At 38.3% G+C, this 23,994-nt stretch overlaps 1 protein-coding gene across 1 annotated transcript; it reads left to right on the top strand.

Annotated features, from left to right (window-relative positions):
• Positions 1–15,331: 15,331 nt before the first annotated feature.
• Positions 15,332–21,420, top strand: LOC119484937 (up-regulator of cell proliferation-like). Its single transcript, XM_037764118.1, has 4 exons — positions 15,332–15,578; positions 15,663–15,699; positions 17,420–17,689; positions 18,857–21,420. The coding sequence occupies exons 1-4, from the start codon at positions 15,333–15,335 to the stop codon at positions 21,319–21,321; spliced, it is 3,018 nt and encodes a 1,005-aa protein (XP_037620046.1). The 5' UTR covers position 15,332; the 3' UTR covers positions 21,322–21,420.
• Positions 21,421–23,994: the final 2,574 nt, after the last annotated feature.

Raw genomic sequence — 23,994 nt, 5'->3', positions numbered from 1 at the left:
AAGTTACGGTAAAATATATAATCATAAAAAAGTAATATTATGGTATGTCGGGAAAAAAAAGTCACGGTTTAGTTTGTCGAAAAAAGTCATAGTGTAGTATGTCCAAAAAAGTTATGAAAAAAGCCATATTATAGCATAACGAAAAAAGTCACAAAAAGTCATAGTATAATATGTTGAAAAAACTGAAAAAAAAGTTACGGTATGGTTTGTCAAAAAAAGTCATAAACAAGTCATAATATAGCATGTCAAAAAAACTCATAGTATATTATGTTGAAAAAAGTTATAAAAAAAGCCACATCATAGTATGTCAAAAAAAAGTAAAAAAAAATACATAGTATAATTAGTCAAAAAAACTGAACAAAAATTCATGGAATATTATATTGAAAAAAAATCATATAAAGTTATAGTATAGTATGTCGAAAAAAGTCATAGAATAGTCATAGTATAGTATGTAAAAAAAAGTCATGAAAAAGTCATAGTATAGTATGTAAAAAAAACCCGTAAAAAAGACATAGTATAATATGTTGAAAAAAGTAAAAAAAAAGTGTTAGTATAGTATGTTAAAGAAAACGTAAAAAAAAAGTCATAGTAAAGTTTGTCGAAAAAAGTCATAAAACAGTCATAGTTTAGTATGTCAGAAAAAGTTAAAAAAAAAGCCATAGTATTGTATGTCAAAAAAAGTCATAAAAAAGGTCATAGTATAGTATATTAAAAAAATGTCATAAAAATGTCATGGTAAATTTTATCGCAAAAAGTAATAAGTAGTATAGTACTTCAAGAAAACGTAAAAAACAAGTCATAGTATAGTATGTCGAAAAAAGTTATAAAAATGTCACTGTATCCCCTCCAACACATAACAACTGGATATAGGAAATATTCCATTGCTCACAATTAGAAAAGTTAAAACTCTCTCTGGAAGGATACCTGGAATCCTTCTACAAAACTCTGAGTCTTCTACAGGTCTATATGAATGACCTCATTATTACTCCTGACACTGACTGTGTTTCCTGAGTGGAGCTTGTGGGGCATGGAGAGAGAGGAGAGAATGATCTACTACTCCTTTCCTACTTTTTAATTATGGCCTATTACTAATAATAATATGTCTCTCTCCAGAAAACTTACCTCAATTCCAACCAATACTATTGTCATTACTATTTTACTCTTACTTAAAATCACGCTTAACTTCATTTAAATTAACTTCATTTAGCTTAACTTGCTGGAATTTTTATATCTGGTATATTTATTGTACTTTGTACTTTGTACTACTAACTTTTTTACTGCCTTTTTATTAACATGTTTGCACTATGGAACTGTGATGCTGGACACTTCCCCTCGGGATCAATAAAGTTACTATCTATCTATCTAGCTATCTATTTCATTTCATTTCTGTTATGTATAGTTCCCAAAAACGTGGACTCAAATGCAGCACACCAAACGAGAGTTTTAAAGGTAGAACAAAAAGAATATTTATTTTAACAAAAAGGGTTCCAGGTAGATCAAGGAGCCGAGTTCAGGAGTGAGCAGGCAGGTTGAAGCAGCCACAGCTGGCAGGTGACAGACCTGAGCACAGAGCAAACAAAAACACGAGATAAGTCCAAAATATCCAAAACGAGAGCAACAGCAAAGACGAGAGCCAAAATACTAGGAAGCCTGATTTAGGTAAATACCACTGTGAGTGACGGAACGATCTGGCGATGAGTAGCAGGAAAACCGGGATATATATACTGCAGGTGTGATGATTGGAAGATTGTTCTCAGCTGCTCCAGCCGAGCCCGCCCAGAGGAGGAGGAGGAGGAGGAAGGCCACACCCCTCAACACACTGACAATCTAGACAAACCAGGGGAAAACACACAAGAGACAAAAGGACAGGGAAACATAGGAAACAAAAGGAAACCCTAGACTACAGGCAGTGATAACATGACAATTTCATAGTATGGCATGTTGAAAAAAGTTATAAAAGTCATATTATAGTATGTCGAAAAAAGTACAAAAAAGTTATAATATAGTATGTCTAAAAAAGTCACAGTATATTTCGTTGAAAAAATAAAAAAAAAGTCATAGTATAGTATGTTGAAAAAATGGCATAGCATAGCATGTCAAAAAAACGTCATAAAAAAGTCAAAATATAGTATGTCGAAAAGTTATTAAAAAGTCATAGTATAGTATGTAAAAAAAAAAGTCATAGTATAGTATGTCGACAAAAGTAAAAAAAATCACAATATAGTATGTCGGAAAAATTCATAAAAAAGTCATAGTATAGTATGTCAAAAAAAGCCATGAAAAAGTCATAGTATAGTATATAGAAAGAAAAAAACATGAAAAAGTCATAGTATAGGATGTCGAAAAAGTAAAAAAAAAATGTCAGTGTATACCCTCCAACACATAACAGGTGGATATAGGAAATCTTCCATGGATTACAATTGAAAAAGATTGTCATTATACCACAAAAACTGTATTAGTGTTGAAATTCCCAGGCTGTATTTCAATCCCAGTCTATTCCTGCTCCAACAGTATAGTTAGTTGCTTTGCAGGTTAATATTTTACATCCAAAGCATAGAATGATCTCACAAATATGATGTTTCATTATGTTATTAATTTACTACCCAACTCCATAAATATCTAATGGTTCAATGTCAGTATGGATCAAAGGTGGATGGCGGTGTAAGCTGTAACTGATTCTGACTCTGACTGTCAAAAAAAAGTGATGTGTTCTTTGGAGGAGGACAATGCAAGGTAAGAATCCATAACATCTTTTTGACCTTTATGCACCTCAATAGAAATGAATACCAATCATAATCAATAAAATTGGTTGTACAGAATTTACTAAGATTATGTGAATGTCAACTATACTTAATCTTGATAAACAGAATGCCCTGAGAGTTACACTCCAACTCTGTACTCTGTGCATACATTAAGACAGATAATCTGACATCACACACAATAATTCTCAGAGCAGGAGAGTCATTTCACTGTTTTAATGCCTTTCAGGGTGAATTTGAAAAGGCTTGTGTCTTCATTCCTTGACATAGCATTGTCAAAAAGTATAGTAGTAGTATAGTATGTCAAAAAAAATAAGTCATAGTATAGTATGTCGAAAAAAGAGAAAAAAAAGTCATAATATAGCATGTCGGAAAAGTCATAAAAAAGTCATAGCATAGTATGTAAAAAAAAGTAAAAAAATGTTATTGTATCCCCTCCAACACATAACAGCTGGATATAGGAAATCTTCCATTGATTACAATTGGAAAAGATAAGACTCTCTGAAAGGATCCCTGGAATCCTTCTACAAAACTTGGAGTCCTCTACTGGTCTATATCAACGACCTCACTATTACTCCTGGCACTGACTGTGGTTTCCATTAGCCTAGGAACAAGAATGAGACAAAGAAATACAGTTTTCACCAAGGCGAAGAGGGTACCAAAAGAATAAATTGATAACTTTGAAGATCACCTCTACACAGCCTACAGTTTGTCGATTCAGAATAACTTCAGCATTGTTGCTGCTCCAGCTAACAGGAGCTAACTGGCTAAGTTTGGTAGCAGTTGTTGAGCTTGCCAACGTAAGAGGCAGAGTGTATGTGATTGTCTGAACGGTGAGAGGGCGGTGGCAACATACATTATGAAAAGTGACATTATGCAATAAAATGTGTCATTATGAAAAGTGACATGAAATAAAACTTGATATGAAATGTCTTTTTGGGAAAAGTATCATAAAGAAATACAAAAAGACTCAAAGAAAAAGGACATTTTGAAATGAAATAAAATAATTATGGAAATAGGCCTACATGATGAAAAACATTTCAGTTGAGTTGAATTTCTTCAGTTATTTCACAAAATGTTGGTTCATTAACATATTGTATATGATGTATACATTAAATTATGTCATAATGCCGTTTTTATTTATTTAATATTGTGGGGTTCCATACAGGGATGGTGTAGATATAGCCTTCTGCTGGTATGTGAACTAGTTACATATAATACAGAATGAGGGAGAGGCTTGTCAGTGAGATTAAAAGTGTAATCCAAAGTCCTTTTCTTCTTACTTCCGCCTAACTCCACACCCTCTACCTCAACACGTTCAGCTCTTTGAGTTCTCCGTGCTCTGATTTACCAGGAGACTCTTACAGGTAGGCTATTTGTACAGTTTTTCATTCCACATAAAGTATATATATATATATACAGTATATTAGATTTTTCTATCTATCGGATTTTCTGCTAGCCACATTTTGAATAATTATCTCATGTCAGTATGACCCTATGCAGGAGACATTGTATTTTCATCTTCATATACATGGTTGCTATTTAAAGTTCCCTGTTATAAAATAACATTTCAAAAGTTTTTAGTTGACAACATACAGTATTTAGCAATATACATTTAGTTTAATTGTTAGCAGTGTCAGGGTAAAACTTTTCTCTGCTTCAGCATGGACATGCGTCTTAGTGCCAGGGGCGTAGCTATGAAATCTTGGTCCATTTTTTTTTTTTTAATTAACATAATGAAATTGGAATCTTTGTGAGCCGAATATTTTTTGTGAACATGTCTTTTGCAAGTTTGTAAGTGTGCTCTAGTGTATTACTGCGGGTTCATCTGCCCAACCCTGTCTCCTAAAAAATATGTTTATATGCTACTAAAGGGAACATATTTGTTGCATATTAGATTATATTGTGAGTGAATATTCATAAAAAACACGTCCTTATTATGTTGATGAAAAAACTGAATTTGGGTACCATTACATTTCTTACAAAATGTATTTGCTTTTGTAAATTAGATACAGTTCTATAAATGCAAATTGGTCTGCAAGGAAGCCTGTATGGCACCAAACACTGTTACTCTTTTTGGTTATTTCCCCTGGATTGCAATCCTGTCTCTGCAAACTCTACTGTTGACCTGGAGAGGCCATATGTTGTCTCAAACATGATCACAGGTTTCCAATGTTTCCACCCCTTATCTCATTCCATACACTGGCCATTGTAATACAGAGATAAACTGATAATATTGCTGCTGGTATAATTTACAGACTATAGGCATAAATCTTCCTCAAGGACTGATCTTAAGTCCAGTATTACTATGTGGAATTTTTATTATATACTACTCCACTACATTTAATGGTGAAATATTGTATTTTGTACTCCACTGCATTTATTTGACCTGCACGGCAGGGGCAGACTGGCAATTGGAAAGTTCGGGAAGTGCATGGTCTTTGGCCATGGAATGAGCCAGCCTGCCTGGCCCTCACAGCCGCAGACAGCACAGAGCGGAAAGCTATGGAGGACGGAACCTGACAAAATCAAAAATAAATGAATAAATAAATAAATTACTTGATAAACAAATAAATATGTCATTAAAAGTAGCAAAAATAATATTAAAAATAAATGTGGCTATTAATCAAATTATAAAATATATAATATATATTAAATAAATTAATATTCATGTTTTAATTTGCTTCTTTATTTATTTTCCTTTGAATCAATTCCCTTACTTTTCTACTCTTCTGTTTGATTTTCCTTTTATTTGTCTGTGTATTTATTTTTTATAAATGTTTGAATATATTTATTTATGTATTTATTTTTGCATTTATTCATGCACGATTTCCCCTGCATTTCACCCCTTATTTATTTCCCAAACTTATTTATTTACATTTATTTATTTGTTATTTATTTTGGCAGGTTACGTCCTCTATAGCACGCTGCCTGTCAGACTGGGCCAATCTAATAACCTACGTTCAATACTGAGGATACAAGCCTCCCCTCCCAATTTGGACTGATCCTCGTTTATGTTGAAATCTGATTTGATCAGTCTTTTTAATTGTGAGCGTGACGAGTTGTAACTGGTGTTCCAGATCACCTAGGCTCTCCTGGCCTGGTCTTGTTTTTATTCAGTGCAATGGTGACATCCTTAGCATATACAAACAGTGTTAAAAGTCCCGGGCTGAATTTCAGTCCCAGTGCTGTTCCTGCCGCACAGTATAGTTAGTTGCTTTGCAGATTAAGATTTTACATCCAAAGCATAGAATGATCTCACACATATGATGTTTCATTATGTTATTAATTTACTACCCAACTCTATAAATATCTAATGGTTCAGTGTCAGTATGGTCCAAAGGTGGATGGCGGTGTAAGCTGTAACTGATTCTGACTCTGACTGTCAAAAAAAGTGATGGATTCTTCGGAGGAGGAAAATGAAAGGTAAGAATCCATAACATCTTTTTGACCTTTAAGCACCTCAATACAAATGAATACCAATCATAATCAATAAAATTGGTTGTACAGAATTTACTTAGATTATGTGAATGTCAACTATACTGAATCTTGATAAACAGAATGCCCTCAGAGTTACACTTCAACTCTGTACTCTGTGCATACATTAAGACCGTCACCCAAAACCACCTACCTCAAATACTCAGACGACACAGCCATTCTTGCCCTACTCACAGACAATAACTCTGCCCTGGACTATCACAACACAGTTGCTCACTTCCCTCAGAGGTGTGGGGACAACCATCTTCACCTCAACGTCAGCAAAACAAAAGAAATGAAAATCGATCCCACCTCACCTCAGCACCCTGTCATCATCAATACCCAAACAGATGAAGTAGTTGACAACATTAAATACCTTGGAGTGACTCTGGACAAAAAACTCAGGTTTGACAAACACATCAATGTCATCCATTCCATCAAATACCATCAGTCGTCCGCAAACTGAAAGTACTTTATATTGCCCCCCATCTCCTCCTACTGTTGTACCAGAGCATTATCCATCCCATCCTATTCTGCTGTTCCACCTGCTTTTTTAACATGTTATCCGTCACTAATTGGTCAAAACTCACACGCATAACCAACACTGCTGCCAGGATAATTGGTCTCCCCACACCCAACCTCACAGAACTCAACAACAAAGCCATTGCATGCATTGCAATCTCAATAGCACAGGACATCACACACCCACTCAATCACCACCTCACCATAATGCCCCGCTCCGGCCACTGGTACAGAACACTGAGGTGCAATAGGGCTCGCTTTGGGAAAAGCCTGATACCGGCAGTTATAGCCACCTTAAACAACAGGCGTCGCTGAACAGGACTGAGTGTGTACTGCTGTACGTCATTTTCTGTTGTTGTCACTGTTGTATTGCTGTCGTTGGTACTGTTACTGTGTTACTGTGTGCTGTTGTATGTATTGGTGTCTGACAAGTACAGTGCTGTGGAAAATAATTTCCCCTTGTGGGACAATAAAGTTTAAAGTCTATAGTCTAAAGTCTAAGCCCTGGAACACACATACAACATCAGGAGCGTGTGGCGGCTGCGTGGCGTGGTGGCTGTGTGATACACACGTCGGGTGTTCACACCAGCTGCGTGTCAACTGCGTGTCTGCTGATGCTGTCAGCCCTTTCTTTCTACATAGAGTTTAGCTTTTAACTTCATGATAAATATAATTTATATTTATTTTAGACAGAGAAAGGTTAAGAAAGGTGTGGTAATTAGTAAATAATAATAATAATCCACAATTAAAACTCTGTACTGTATTCATTCATGGAGCTCTCCAAGTCACTGCATGTTCTAGAACACTGTCCGGCACATATTTCAGAATAAAAGTCTTGTGTTAACAAATGAAGGAATTCTGTCCACAGTAAAAACGCTTGAGGGCTTTTATTTTGAAATGAAAGCAGGAAGTGTTGATTTAAACCCCATACTTTATCAATTCATGGAGCTGTCCAAGTCACTGTGTATTCCACAGCACTGACTGCTCATATTTCAGAATAAAAGCCTTGTGTTAACAAATGAAGGAATTCTGTCCATAGAAAAAAAATGCTTGAGGGCTTTTATTTTGAAATGAAAGCAGGAAGTGTTGATTTAAAAATAAGTCTTTACTTTTTTTCATCTCCCTAACATATTGTACAGATAGACCTCAAAACTGTAGTAAAGTCTTGCTGGTATGATGTCGATGTACTGTCAATAGATCACCTTCACTGTCTGTGACATATTCTACAGATGTCTAGACATCGAAACTGTAGTAATGTAGCTGATATGATGTCAATATACTGTCACTAGATCAGTTTCACTGTCTGTTGCTGCTGTGAGACGCAGCTGAGACGTGTGCGGCTCGCGTCAAAAATAGGCGAGACCTCTATTCTATAAAAGAGACGCAGCTGAGACGCGCGTCTCATGCGGGCAGTGTGGTTGTTCTAACCTGTTAACATGGACGCCGAAATAAAAAACAACAGGTAACGCAGCCGCCACGCGCTCCTGACGTTGTATGTGTGTCCACGCTGTAAGACAAATAATCTGACATCACACAATATTTCTCAGAGCAGCAGAGTCATTTCACTGTTTTAATGCCTTTCAGGGTGAATGTGAAAAGTCTTGTGTCTACATTCCATGACAAAGCATTGTCAGAAATGTCGGCTGACTCAAAGGACAAGAGGTACAGAAAATCTTCAATCATATTTGTAATTATATGTAAATATTTACCTTGAAAAAGTATTAGTTATGAACAGGGCTGTCAGTTAAGTTAACGGGATAACGTATTAATGCAAATTTGTTTTAACGCCACTAATTTTATTTATCGCGTTAACACAACTTGCAATTTTTAGGTTTTAGCTGGCTCAGTTTTAAAGCTAGAGTGAAGATACAGGAATCCTATGAAACTAGGATCCATTGGTATCAATCATGTCATACTAACTTGTCACGAAGGATGCTAAATAACGCTCCAAACTTATGCTAAATTTTGGCGAGGAAAAGCTGGCATGGCCATTTTCAAAGGGTTCCCTTGACCTCTGACCTCAAGATATGTGAATGAAAATGGGTCCTTTGGGTACCCACGAGTCTCCCCTTTACAGACATGCCCACTTTATGATGATCACATGCAGTTTGGGGCAAGTCATAGTCAAGTCAGCACACTGACACACTGATAGCTGTTGTTGCCTGTTGGGCTGCAGTTTGCCAATTTATGAATTGAGCATATTTTTTTTATGCTAAATGCAGTACCTGTGAGGGTTTCTAGACAATATTTGTCATTGTTTTGTGTTGTCAATTGATTTCCAAAATAAATATATACTTACATTTGCATAAAGCAAGCATATTTGCCCACTCCCATGTTGATAAGAGTATTAAATACTTGACAAATCTCCCTTTAAGGTACATTTTTAAAAGACGTTAGCGATTCAATATTTTGCAATATTGACAGCCCTAGTTATGAATAAAAATTTCGTGATGGTGCTTGTGATTGGTGTGGCACAAGAAAGGCTGATTTCTATTATTACTAATTTGCAAGTAAGTTGAAATTGATTAAATGTGGATGTCAAATACGGGGAGTTTTTCCTGGCCACAGCGCGATTGGTGGATCTTGTTGGGTCTCTAAACTATGGTGAACGGTCTAAGACCTGCTCTATTTATAAAGCGTCCTGAGATAACTTCTGTTGTGATTTGACGCTATATAAAAATAAATTGAATTGAATTGAATTGAATTGAATTGAAAATAGAAAGCAAAGTGTTAAAGAATTACTGTATACTGTATATTTCCAAAATTATCAAACTATATCATAATAATCTCCACTTCATATTTTTCCCCATATAAATCAATTTACAAACTGCACTTTTTTACGTGTTTAATGAAAGCTTCATACTTTTTCAGAGTGAGGCCACCAGTGTCTTCATACTCTCATTGTAAGTCAGAGACGTCGTCAATGGACTTCCCTCTTCGTTTCGGAAAAAAACAGTGAGATAAAATATATACCTCATTCATTTACATTTTGATGTAATGCGTATATTGTATGATGTAAAAAAAAACATTGTCTATGCTTTGGTGTTTTGTAATCACACTTCCCTAAAATTCCAAGTAAAGTCCATTTAAATATGCCTATGTGTATTTCTCCCTTTAAAACATTGTATTTTCAAAAGGTAATTTAACCTCGTAGTGAGGGGTTGCAGGGTTAGGGAAACACAAGAGTGTTTTTTGTAATCATTAATTTAAATGTTTTCTCCCTCTGTTAAATGAAATGTTTTGTTCCTTTTTTCCAGTGAAAAGACACCAGGGTCTACAAGCTCTGCATGTCCATCAGAGATGTCTTCTAAAGATATACCACTCAACTTTAGGAAAAACCAGTAAGACAGATTTATTTTCCTTTTCAACTGGTTAGCTTAACCAGGCTGGGTGATTTATGCTAAGCTAAGCTAATATAATTGTCCCATATAACTCTGGTTAAGGTAAGATTTCACCTTGAATAGTGAAGGCGCAAGAGTTTTTGCACATTTACGCACGTTTTCGCACGTTTCGCAACTTCACGGTTACCTTCTAGAAACGACCAAAAGTGAATTTGCATATTTTTCCAAAATGTCAAACTATTCCTTTACATGGCAGATAAAGCTTAAAAATCTCTACTATGTATTTTTCCCCATATAAATCAATTTACAAACTGCACTTTTTTACGTGTTTAATGAAAGCTTCATACTTTTTCAGTGTGAGGCCACCAGTGACTTCATACTTTGATTGTGAGTCAGAGGCGTCGTCAATGGACTTCCCTCTTCGTTTCGGAAAAAAACAGTGAGATGAAATATATACCTCATTCATTTACATTCTGATATAATGTGTATATTGTATGATGTAAAAAAAAACATTGTCTGTGCTTTGGTGTTTTGTAATCACACTTCCCTAAAATTCCAAGTAAAGTCCATTTAAATATGCCTATGTGTATTTCTCCCTTTAAAACATTGTATTTTCAAAAGGTAATTTAACCTCGTAGTGAGGGGTTGTAGGGTTAGGGAAACACAAGAGTGTTTTTTGTAATCATTAATTTAAATGTTTTCTCCCTCTGTTAAATGAAATGTTTTTGTTCTGTTTTTCCAGTGAAAAGACACCAGGGTCTACAAGCTCTGCATGTCCATCAGAGATGTCTTCTAAAGACATACCACTCAACTTTAGGAAAAAACAGTAAGACAGATTTATTTTTCTGTTGAACTGGTTAGCTTAACCAGGCTAGGTGATTTATGCTAAGCTAAGCTAATATAATCGTCCCATATAACTCTGGTTAAGGTAAGATTTCACCTTGAATAGTGAAGGCGCAAGAGATTTTGCACATTTACGCACGTTTTTGCACGTTTTCGCACGTTTTCGCACGTTTTCGCACGTTTTCGCAACTTCATGGTTACCTTCTAGAAACGACCAAAAGTGAATTTGCATATTTTTCCAAAATGTCAAACTATTCCTTTACATGGCAGATAAAGTTTAAAAATCTCTACTATATATTTTCCCCATATAAATCAATTTACAAACTGCACTTTTTTACGTGTTCAATGAAAGCTTCACACTTTTTCATTGTTAGGCCACCAGTGTCTTCATACTCTCATTGTGATGCAGAGACGTCGTCAATGGATTTCCCTCTTCGTTTCGGAAAAAAACAGTGAGATAAAAATATATACCTCATTCATTTATATTCTGATGTAATGCGTATATTGTATGATATAAAAAAAAAAACATTGTCTGTGCTTTGGTGTTTTGTAATCACACTTCCCTAAAATTCCAAGTAAAGTCCATTTAAATATGCCTATGTGTATTTCTCCCTTTAAAACATTGTATTTTCAAAAGGTAATTTAACCTCGTAGTGAGGGGTTGTAGGGTTAGGGAAACACAAGAGTGTTTTTTGTAATCATTAATTTAAATGTTTTCTCCCTCTGTTAAATGAAATGTTTTGTTTTCTTTTTCCAGTGAAAATACACCAGGGTCTACAAGCTCTGCATGTCCATCAGAGATGTCTTCTAAAGACATACCACTCAACTTTAGGAAAAAACAGTAAGATAGATTTATTTTCCTTTTAAACTGGTTAGCTTAACCAGGCTAGGTGATTTATGCTAAGCTAAGCTAATCTAATCATCCCATCTAACTCTGGTTAGGTAAGATATTCACCTTGAATAGTTAAGGTCAGGACAGTAGTTTGGCAGCGCAAGAGTTTTCGCATGTTTTCGCATTTTTTCGCACGTTTTCGCAACTTCGCGGTTACCGTCTAGAAATGACCAAAAGTGAATTTGCATATTTTTCAAAAATGTCAAACTATTCCTTTACATGGCAGATAAAGTTTAAAAATCTCTACTATATATTTTTCCCCATATAAATCATTTTACAAACTGCACTTTTTTACATGTTTAATGAAAGCTTCACACTTTTTCATTGTTAGGCCACCAGTGTCTTCATACTCTCATTGTGATGCAGAGACGTCGTCAAAGGACTTCCCTCTTCGTTTCGGAAAAAAACAGTGAGATGAAATATATACCTCATTCATTTACATTTTGATGTAATGTGTATATTGTATGATGTAAAAAAAAACATTGTTTGTGCTTTGGTGTTTTGTAATCACACTTCCCTAAAATTCCAAGTAAAGTCCATTTAAATATGCCTATGTGTATTTCTCCCTTTAAAACATTGTATTTTCAAAAGGTAATTTAACCTCGTAGTGAGGGGTTGTAGGATTAGGGAAACACAAGAGTGTTTTTTGTAATCATTCATTTAAATGTTTTCTCCCTCTGTTAAATGAAATGTTTTGTTCCTTTTTTCCAGTGAAAAGACACCAGGGTCTACAAGCTCTGCATGTCCATCAGAGATGTCTTCTAAAGATATACCACTCAACTTTAGGAAAAAACAGTAAGACAGATTTATTTTCCTTTTCAACTGGTTAGCTTAGCTTTGCACAAAGACTGGAAACAGGGAAACAGCTAGCCTGGCTCTGTCCAAAGAAAACTAAATGTGTGAACCAGCACCTCTAAAGCGTGCTCATTAACAGGTTATATCTCATTTGTTTAATCCATTAAATATCAAATTGTAACAACTACCCAACCAGGTTAGTTGATTTATGCTAAGCTAGGCTAACCACCTCCGGCATAATATTTAGCATACAGACGTGGGAGTGTTATAAATCATCCTATCTAACTGTGGTTAAGGTTGGGCATTCACCTCGAATGGTTATGGTCAGGATAGTCGTTGGGCAAGAGTTTTCGCAAGTTTTCGCAAGTTTTCGCAAGTTTTCGCAAGTTTTCGCAAGTTTTTGTTTGTCTGTTAGCAGGATTACTCCAAAAGTACGTGATAGATTTGAATGACATTTTTTGGAGGGGTGGGGTGTGATCATGATCCAGATTCAGGAATTTTTTTACGGAATCCGATCAGCCAGAACATTAAGACCTATGGGTATAACACATGCGCAGTGTAACTGATGATGCGTTGATGACGCATGACCCCGCCTCCTTCTGAGAACAGAGAGATACGTGTGTGGATGTGTGGAGCTGCTGGCCGTCCGCGGTGAGAAAGAAAAAAGTGGTGGATGACGGGATGAGAGACAACGTAGTGTAATGTTATACAGACATAAAGCTGATGAATGAGAGAGGCATCCTTCGATACGTAACACGAAAACACACCGAGTTAATAATAAGCCGACCACCTCACAGTACCGCCAGCTGTGAGCTGTGATCTGTTTTTAAAGTCATGCCTTGGCGGAGGTCTGCGCTCTCCGAGTGCAATGATAGTTTCATTCTAACATCACCCTGTTTGGCTGCTTATTCTACACAATGTAAATTTTAACTTCTGGCAATTGCATTCATGCTTCAAAAATCATAAATGTGGTGTTCAATTATGGAGATTATGTTATGGTAGAAAACATGTAAGTATCATAAACGTTTGTTTGCCACAGATATTTTCTCCAATAATCCAAAATCCAATGGAAAAATCCCATTGGCTTTTTGTCGAGGGAACCAGGGCGATGCTAACTTCCTGGTTGGCCTACAAAAATACGTCATCCTTGCCGCACTCTATGGATTTGCTGTAGTTTCAACAATAATTTACAATTCTTTTCAGCTGTCAGCATTGTCTAGTTTGTTCTGTTCACTCCCTTTCAGTAAAGTGTAATGATTTACAGGTTAGAAGTACAATGCCCTCCGTCTGCTGTGTATCCAGTACTAAGGACTGACCACAGAGCCCCTGATCACTTTACAAGTTTAAATACTGCAGTAACTTGCGTCATAATATTGCTGTCTAATTCATTTGCTGTTATCGAAAGAGCAGTACATGAATCAGTTAAATATTCAACACTTTTTGTGCTTTGATACAAGCAACTTTGGTGACATGTTCAAGTGCTGAGAGATGATCAGATCCCAGTCATTATCAGTAGTGTTTTCATATAAACAATTTGTTCTCACACTTTGACAAAATCTGTCACATACTGTCTGTCCACCTGGTGTGGCAGGGTTGGATGTGCTGGTTAACAGCAGGGAGCTGAACGAAAATATATAGAGCGGTAGAGACGAGCTCTATTGACATATATCTTCTGTAAAAAAATATTTAATAATACACTTAATTACATAATTATTTTCATAATAAGAAAACATATACAATTTAACACAAGACCAACAGTAAGAAACCTGACAATATATATAATTGTTTTAAGTGAATTGTTAGATCTCCACCTTGTTTTTACGGTTACATTTTGATAATGAATAACACAAAACAAAATATGTTGTTATGACTTTCAGGGCAAAAGTGAACAGTGTGAGATCCGGTTTGGAGTCACAGAGTATTAATCAGTGGATGGAGTTTCCTTCACATCCAAAGTAAGACGAAACAGTATCTTCTTGTATCTTCTAATTGCAAATTATTGAGATGGATGGAAACTATGATACATTTCTGTGAGTTTCAGTTGGGACCATCCACAAACAGCAAAAACCAAATTCTCATCTAACACATCAGATAATTCATCGGGGACGACTTCTGGATCAAGAAATTCCCAATATGACGAGGAGACGGTTTTATATGATGATATGTGAGACACTTTTTAAATTCACTACATTACTATACAGTTGAGTGGGTGCTCCAGCAGATTAGTCAACAAGTTAACACTTCTATAAAGACTGATCAAAATTGATGCAGCAGAGGCTAATGCCGGGTACACGTAATATTTAGCTGTTGAATGAGGACGTTTGTGACCCGGCAGCCAGGTTGAGGAAATACCAAGCACCGCCCACCAGCCGGAGCAAACTTTCTCATTTAACAGCTAAACAGTACACTACAAGATGTTTCTGAAAACATTTATGCGAGAAATAGGCATTGAAGTAACAAGTGATTAGTCAAAGTCTCCTGTCAAAACAGAGCAGCGGAGGTTATTCATGAGCGGAGGTGCAGAAGTCTAGTTTTCTCTCACAACACTTGAATTACAATATGCTGATAGGTTATTATGGAATTTTTGCCCAATGATGCCAAAAACATTCTGCCTACTGCTGCTTTTATAAGCTGCACTTTATTTCTCCACCTGAAAACAGAGAGGAGGAGGTGATCTGCGACATTTGCCGCCGGGCTATAGCTATGAAGACCTGCCTGACCTGTAACATCTCCTTATGCGAGTACCATGTCCGGCAGCACTACAAAGTGGAAGCCCTGCGGAACCACATGCTCACAGATGTGTGCGACGAAGTCGAGGGGAAACGCTGCCAGCACTATAGAAAGTCTCTGGATTTCCTCTGCAGGACTGATCAGATGCAAATCTGCAGCATTTGTGCAAAGGGGAATCACAGAGGCCATGACATCATCTCGCGTCGTACTCCAAGTCAGGTGAACATCAAATGTGTAAATAACACACAAAAATATCTTGTAGTGACATGCTGCATTTTGTCTATTAATACTATTTCATTACAGATTTCTGGTGGTGAAGAATGCAAGGTGTCTGAGACAGGTGAGTAAATACTTCAGATGCACAGACAAATGGTTCCTAAATACAGGCCTCAGTGATCTGGATGTAGAGATAAGCAATCTAATTGGGTGGCATTAAATGCAATACACAAATGTTCCACTTGATAAAGCTTATACTGCACATGAAAAAAACGTTAGACTTTTGTGTGTTTAGCCGGGTTTCTACCAAAAGTTCCCAGAACTTTTAGTTCCTGGAACTATTTTTCGAGGAGCTAAAAGGTTCCTTCAACCCACTGTTGTCTGCATATACACCGCGGTCTAAAGACCTGTGAAGATTAGACAAATTAGTCTGCTGACGTATGAAAAAGCAACATGACATGGTAAGAGGACTGCTGGTGGTCGCAGAGGTTATTTATTTGTGCTTTACAACGTAATCGGCGTGAAACAATCAGAAATGAACTTTTCTCTCACTCATTCACAGCACCACCGCAATGTTTCCCTGTTGAATGAATGAAGTGTGTCATAACGAAGCAGATCAGTAGGGACACAAGAAACTCTGTCTCTGATGTAATATGCTTTTATGATACGCTGTAAGACTGACTTACTGACAGGGCTGGGCAAAGGTAAAAACTATAAAATGTGCTATGTGATGTTGAACAGTCATAGGCGGATTATGAGATAATGAGCCCCTGGGCACGGACGCTTCTGTCAGCACTAAGTAAATTCACCTGTACCTCAACAGGATTTACAGCGAACCAACACACAATTAATGCCAACAGCACATTAACAACAAACAACACAATAACTACAAATAAATTCACCAGTATCTCAACACACAGGATTTAAAGCGCAGGTACACTCAATTAAACATTGCAACTAGGGCTGTCAAAAGTTAACGCCATAATAACGCATTAATGCCAATTCGTTTTAACGCCACTAATTGCTTTAATGCATTAACGCAATCGATCTTTTGGAGGTTGTAGCGGGGTCAGTTTTAAAACTTTTTGAATTTTACTGGCATCATATCTAACTAGAAAACCTAAGGAATCCATTGGTTCAACTATGCTATCCTAGCTTTTCGCAAAGGAGGTTAAGTAATGCTCCAAACTTACGCTAAATGTTGGCGTAAAGCAGCATATTTGCCCACTCTCATGTTGATAAGAGTATTAAATACTTGTCAAAACTCCCTTTAATGTACATTTTGAACAGATCAAATTTTTTTTGCAATTCATCGCGATTAAATATTTGAATCGATGGACTGCCCTAATTACAAAACAACGGCACATTAACTAGCTCTTGAAGTCCTATAGATAAACTGAAGGGATGAACAGACACTTAAAATGTATCATGATGGTTTCTTACTTGCGACATCTTCAAAGTGAATGTTTAGGCTATTCCCTCAGTTTTTCAGTAGGACTTTTGGGACTCTGTTATTGACAGAAATGACTAAGCCCTTTGACTAGAAATGCAAAGTTAATAACAGTGACTTCCCAGCAGAAGCACTGATTTAGGGGCCCCTCCAGAGCCAGTTACCAAAAATACAAACTTTTAATAAACTGCCAAACCTATTCTCAGTGGTTAATGATCCAGTTTTACTGTAAATGGATGCTAAAAACGATCATTTCCAGAATTGCTTTCAGAGTGAATTATTTCTTATGACACTGAAACAGACTGTTCCACAAGATGATCACGTTTGGATGTAAGGTGTGATATGACTGTACAAGTGGTACAAATGATTTCCTGTGCTGTCTTATGTTTGCCAGTGGTGCCCCCTCCTGGTAAGATACAGTTCCTGTCAGTGAATCCAAACTCTGTGGTCCTGAGCTGGGGATCACCGATGGGACTGGAAGGGCCCAAGAGCTTCAGAGTGAAGTGGAGCTCCGGCACGAAGGTGGAAGGTCGCCATGTCATTAAAGACGTTCACAAAATCGAAATAAACAATCTTAAAACTGGACAAAAGTACTCATTCAGCGTGGCCACGGAAGACGAGGATGGCAGTTTAAGTGAATGGGTCACGGCATCTAATTTCACAGGTAATGTCAGAGATGCCGAGACATTTCATATTCCTTTCACTGCAGTGTGTTCATATTACCATTTTATTAAACATTTTTACTAAACATGACTGCTCTCCTGCAGCGGTGCCAGCCCCTCGACACTTAACAAAGGAACATTCAGAAGCCACGGCTGTGTGGGCCTTGAAATGGACCAAAGGGGAGAACATGGAGGGAATCCCACATCAGTTCCTTATAACTGTCAAAAGTCAAGGGACAGAGCCGCTAGCAATACACACCGAAGACTGCCACAAGATATTCCCTGATTTAAAGCCGGACACAGAGTACATTATCTCTGTCTCAACGGTACTGAACGATCGGTGCAGTGAGGCGATCTCTACAAGAATACATAGATATACCACATCAGGTGAGAGCTTATATCGTCTGCTTTTAAAAAAAATGCTTAACATGTCAACCATGCAAATGCATAACAAAAATGGCAAACTGAAATATTATCAGAATAAGCAGAGCCTGTCTAAATCCTCTCAATGTGCAGCTGTTTTAAGACAACACATCCATCCATCCATTATCTGTAACCGCTTATCTTACTCAGGGTTGCAGGGGAAGCTGGAGCCGATCCCAGCTGACATTTGGTGACATTGGTGCACCAGAGTACACCCTGGAAAGGTCGCCAGACTATCACAGGGCTGACACATAGAGAAAGACGACCATTCACGCTCACATTCACACCTACGGGACATTTAGAGTCCCATAGGTGTGAATGTGGTGTTATGTCTTTGGACTGTGGGAGGAAACCGGAGAACCCGTAGAAAACCCACACTTACATGGGGAGAACATGCAAACTCCAAACTCCCTTGCGACCCTCTTGCTCTGAGGTGGCAGTGCTAACCACTGCACCAGTGTGCCGCCCTAGGACAACACATTCACATTCATGCCAAGGGGCACTGACCAAGCGGCGGTATTTGACAAGCTGGGAGTGAGAACTGGTTGATTAGGAAAACAAGCTAATGGCTCTGCAAGAAAGCTCCTCAGAGTCACAGCAAACATTACTTTGAATATTACATTAAAGGTTTTGACAGGCTGTGTAGTGCTCTCCTCACTTGTGTGTGCAGTGGGTATTTAACTAATAGATAAAGAGGAAAATGTAGCATCCTGTACCTTCATTGGTCTCTTCTTATTGATTTGCAGAGCCATGTCTCAGGGAGGTGCTGTCAAAGATCGGACTCGAGGACCAGCATGAAGACAAGCTCACACTCAGCGCTGTTCTGGAGATAAATCAAAATGATATATCAGAGACTAAACTTGAAACTGCAAAGTCACTTCCCGAGGCCTTTTTGAAGAAACTCATGATGTTGAACGCAAATGCTAGAAGTGTCAAATGTGTGTCCAGCGATGCGGACACAGACAAGAGCAACGCCATCAATCCGCTGGACCTGATAACTGCGTTGTTTCTCTGTTCGGACGGCTTTCTTCAGCAGGACATAGTTGTGAAAATGGCACTTTGCCAGTTTGCTGTCCCGCTCCTGCTGCCCGACCATGAAGCAAGAGAAATCACACTGAAGTTGTGGTCCATGCGCGAAATTGTCCGAACCTTCCGGCGTTCCAACCAGACATCCAGAAAGTTAAGCTGTGAAGAAAGAATTGTGTTGTCTGATATTCCCCTGGTGTCGTTCGTCAGGCTGGGGAGGACGAGCTTGTCCAAGTCTCAGATGCTGAACCAGCTGCTCAGTAACACTAAGGAGTGCCATGACACATTTTATCATCGGAACATGGTGTGTGGTGATGTGCCCAGGAGGATTTCAGACGGGCTGGTCGAAATCAGCTGGTACCTCCCGTGTAGGAGCACGGACAAATTCACTGATCCGCTGGCTGTCGCCAACCTCAGAGGAGACATCAGGGCCTTTGACAAGCAATTCTCGTTCCTCTGCCAGACATCTGCAGCTGTTTACATCTTCTGTGATGAATCAGAAGCTGATTACTTCAACAACCTGGAAGGAAAAGATGTGAAAGCAAAGGTCATTTTGATCAGCAGCGTACAGGGGAAAACATTTGTGCTCAAAATGATGACGATGAAACCAAGTTTAAAGACAACCAATGTGAGCCAGAAGAAAAAGACCGTTGCAGAGCTGATAAGAGCCCTCCAGGAATCAATCTCTGAGGTGCTAAAAAACTGCCCAAACAAAGAGTCGATCGCAAATCTGGCTGACAGAGCTCGCTGCTGTGGGATCCTGGTTGATGAGGATAGTGATGAATGCCAGAGTGCGTTGAGGAATGAGGTTAAAGTCACCAAATACATCACTAGCACCTCCAAATTCAAAGAAAAACAAATGCTTTTCCAGGGACACGTCTGGAAATCGCTTTCGTGGCTGGAAACTGAGTGCTGGAGACTGCGAAAAGTTGGCAACCAGAGCACTGAAGACTACCGCAAGTCTTTGAAAACAAAAGAAAAGGATCTTAGAAGGGAACAGCAAAGATTTGAGATGACAGCTGCAATGTTAAGCTTCCTTCATGGGGTGATCACCTCAGAAGTGCAACGCTACTATTTCCTCAGATGGCTGGAAATCGATTTGGACAATCGGACCCGGCACCAGCTGTCAGCTCTGCGCGATAGTTACAAAGAGCTAGCCGAGAAATTTCCCCAAGATACGGAAAAAATTGCGGAGATTGACAAGCAAATATCCGTTTGCTCTCTACGCCTGGAGCACTTTTTTCGAGAGTGTGGGCAGCTGTATGAAAGCGCTTATCACCTGCCAGAGTACAGCCGTCAGAGAAAAACCATGGAACAACTCCCTGCATTCTGTGCTCAGATGCTGCTGGATGGTTTCCCTCTTGAGCTTGTGGATGGAGATGCAGCAAACATCCCGATGAAATGGGTCACCGAGGTGCTCACCGAGCTTCACAACACGATGCATTCCGACAGTAAGCTCAAAGTCATCGCAATCATCGGAGCTGAAAACTCAGGAAAATCGACTCTGCTCCAAAGCATGTTTGGGGTCAGGTTTGCCGCCAGCAAAGGAACATGCACCAGAGGGGCGTTCATCCAGCTGATCAGTGTCAACAACGACGCCAGGAAGGAACTGGGGTGCGATTGCATCATGATCATCGACACCGAGGGACTGAAACCGCATCAAATGGTTCAAGATGATCACAGCCATGAGCGTGATAAGGAAGTAGCGAGCCTCGCTGTGGCACTTAGTGACGCCACAATCGTCAGCATTTCCAAGGACATCTCCAGAGAGAAAGACGTCTTAGAGATGGTGCTTCATGCTTTCACAAGTTTGAAGGATGTGGGCAAGAAGCCACTGTGTCATTTTGTGCATACCAACACGTTGGACCTGCCTGCTGTAGAGAGGAAGAAGAGAGGTAAAGAGTTGGTGAAACAGCTCAATGAAATGATCCGGAAGGACACTAGGATGAAGAAGGCCAAAATCACTAAGATCTCTGATGTGATGGAGTTCGAGCCAGACACTTGCACCTGGTACATTCCTCCCATTTGGCACGGGACTCCACCGATGGCTCCGGTCAGTGTCGACTACAGTGAGACTGCGCATGTTTTGAAAAAGAAACTGCTAGGGGACCTCAAAAAGTGCAAGGAAAGAGGTGATCTGACACATTTTATCAGCAATGTAGATAGATTCTGGAAGAGTTTATGATGCAAGAAATTAATGTGAACGTAGAGAGGGGGAAGCTGAATAATTTCATTGGAGCAGGTTTCAATTTCATCAACAAAATGGAATCAACTTAAAGTGGCAGTAGGCAGTATATTTTTGGCATCATTGGACAAAAATTCCATAATAACCTTTCAGCATATTGCAATTCAAGTGTTGTGAGAGATAACTAGACTTCTGCACCTACTTATGGCTCTTTTTTCAGGCTTTAGAAAATCTAGCCCGTGACGGGAGACTTTGACCAATCACAGTTCATTTCAGGGAGAGAGCGTTCCTATTGGCTGTGCTCTGGTCATGTGACTGGAATTTGGCGTTCCTTCACCAGATTCCACAGATTCCGCGTCACACACTTTCTCATTTTACAAGATGATTCTGAAAACATTTGAGGAGAGAAATAGGCATTAATGTAGCATAATATTGATTCATATTTGATCAGCGCTGCCTAGTTTGATCGTTTGGTCGGAGTTGGCGAGTGATTGACAGCCGGCTCTCATAGACAGCAGCTGGACAGCGGACCTCAGATCAGCTCTTACTGCTTGTTTTTCTCCGGTCTGTTAAATCTTGCAGATGCCGTTAGGAGCACCGGAGCACACAGAGGCACATGATTTTTTTTCAGGTTACCTGTTTCATGTACTGCTGTCACGATATAACGACCGTTTTATAAAACAATTTTTTTTTAATCATATTTGCTCTAATCTCGCTTACTTCAGCTTTAAATTCGGGGAAAACAAGAAATAAAGCAAAGGTATCTAGTCAATAAAAAGTAGTTTATTGTCACTTTTTTGTTTATTTACAATGCATTTTTTAATGATCTGATCTGTTGAACACTGTACAAATAAAACACTGAACATGCATATATGATTGCATAAAATAAACATGTACTTTGAGACACTCCGTTAATTGATTTCCACCTGAATAGGGAAACAGAGGTACTGTATGTACACAGATGTGTAGCAGACACCAAAAATCATCCTGTTAGTGTTATCAAATCTGTATCAAAAAGATATTTGACACTGAACATTACTGTATTTGAAAGAATTTAATTTGAATGATATCAACAGTGTTGAATATAATGGTAAAAGTAATTGCCATGACTTAATGTGGTAGTTTGTACAATAAAGGTGCATATATAATCTCATAATCTCACTTTTTCTGTCTACACTACAAATCACACACTCACAGTCCTGACAGTTGAATTCAAGTTGAAGAGTTGAAGATTTTAGATGTGGCATTATTGAAATTATGACAATCAATCCTCATATTAATGTTCCACCAAACTTCAGATTCAAGTCAGGTAATGTAGTAAACTGCATATTTAAAAGGGTAAATTCACCCAAATTACCAAAAAACAAAAAATCTCAACGGGGCAACTGAACACCTAAAGGGTTAGGGTTAAGGCCCTGACACTCCAAGCCGATGGTCGCCTGTCGGACAGTTTGGGGCCGTCGGTGAGCATCTGGCTCGTGTCGGAGGTTTTTCAGCCAATGTAGCATGTTTACTCGGCGGCGGAGCCCATCGGTGGGAGAAATCGTTCTCGATTCGCTGTTCAGCTTAAGTGAATCAGTGCACAAGAATAGAAACGGAAGTGAGGAAAGAAAGCCAACGAGTAAAGTTAAGAGGAAAAACACAGAAGGCTCTTCTCATTTTTCATCTTCATCTCATCTGATCATTCCAATACACGGATATTTTCACAACCACACGGCCATCTGGAGAGAAGCTAAGTTGTGAAACTAGTCAGCAAATGCAGCTTTGTTTCATGTACTGTATGTATCATAACAACGGCTTGTATATCCACTGTCGTCGGCCTCACGGTTTCCCTTTTTGAATGACAAATACAAACTACCTCCGCCCACTTGTGTGGAGAGTTACTTAATCTCACACAAGCGCAGAACATACGTGCTTACTGGCTGTCGGCTGTAGTCTTTGTAGTGTGTTCAAATGCAACTTTTTGGCCAAGACAAAGGCGAAGTGAGACCGCTAGTTCTCCGATGTTGGCTTGGTGTGTCTGGGTTTTTAATCCTAACCCTAATTCCTCCTTTTAACTTCATCGAATGATATAATTGAATGAATGAATAATTTGTGTCAACTGACCCATTAACCCATAAAGTTTTTTTAAATTAGTTAATTGTTAATAACAAATTGTGTATGTATATATATACACAATTTGCTGTATTGGGATTCTCAGTTAAAATATATTCAAATTTAAATAATTAATTTCACATCTAAAGAGAAACTTTTTTGAGTCATCACCATATAATCTCTCTTTACATGTTAAATCAGGGGTCTCCAACAAATAATATATATAATATAAATATCTTATGCGCTACCAGTAGCTCGCTACCCATTTCTGAGTGGCTCGCTAAAGGTTCAAAGAATATGTACATACATTTATAACACAAAGTCACTTTGTAAACCTGTTGTGAATTTCTATCCAATACAATTCACAGACCTCCCGCCTCCTTCTGACACAATCAGCTGTCAATTAAACAAGTTAAAGGGGCACTATGGCCATTTTCAAAATTAAAAGATGTTATTCTTATGGTCTAAGACAGTCCAAAAATATAAGTAAACATGAACATCTCTCTCCCAAATAGAAAAGCTAGAGTGCTAAAACTCAAACTTCTGATGTCATAAGGTATAAAGTGTGGAGCTGCTTCA

This window comes from Sebastes umbrosus, chromosome 3 (assembly GCF_015220745.1).
Source record: "Sebastes umbrosus isolate fSebUmb1 chromosome 3, fSebUmb1.pri, whole genome shotgun sequence".
Taxonomy (NCBI): domain Eukaryota; kingdom Metazoa; phylum Chordata; class Actinopteri; order Perciformes; family Sebastidae; genus Sebastes; species Sebastes umbrosus.
The sequence above is the reverse complement of the archived record's forward strand: the minus strand, read 5'-3'. Positions and strand labels throughout refer to the sequence as shown.

What these genes read in the sequence shown, in the direction of transcription:
- LOC119484937 (XM_037764118.1), top strand. Translation starts at nt 15,333, where the DNA reads ATGAAGACCTGCCTGACCTGTAACATCTCCTTATGCGAGTACCATGTC. An exon ending in CGCGTCGTACTCCAAGTCAG is followed by an intron (nt 15,579 to 15,662) that starts GTGAACATCAAA and finishes ATTTCATTACAG; the next exon opens with ATTTCTGGTGGTGAAGAATG. An exon ending in ATGCAAGGTGTCTGAGACAG is followed by an intron (nt 15,700 to 17,419) that starts GTGAGTAAATAC and finishes TATGTTTGCCAG; the next exon opens with TGGTGCCCCCTCCTGGTAAG.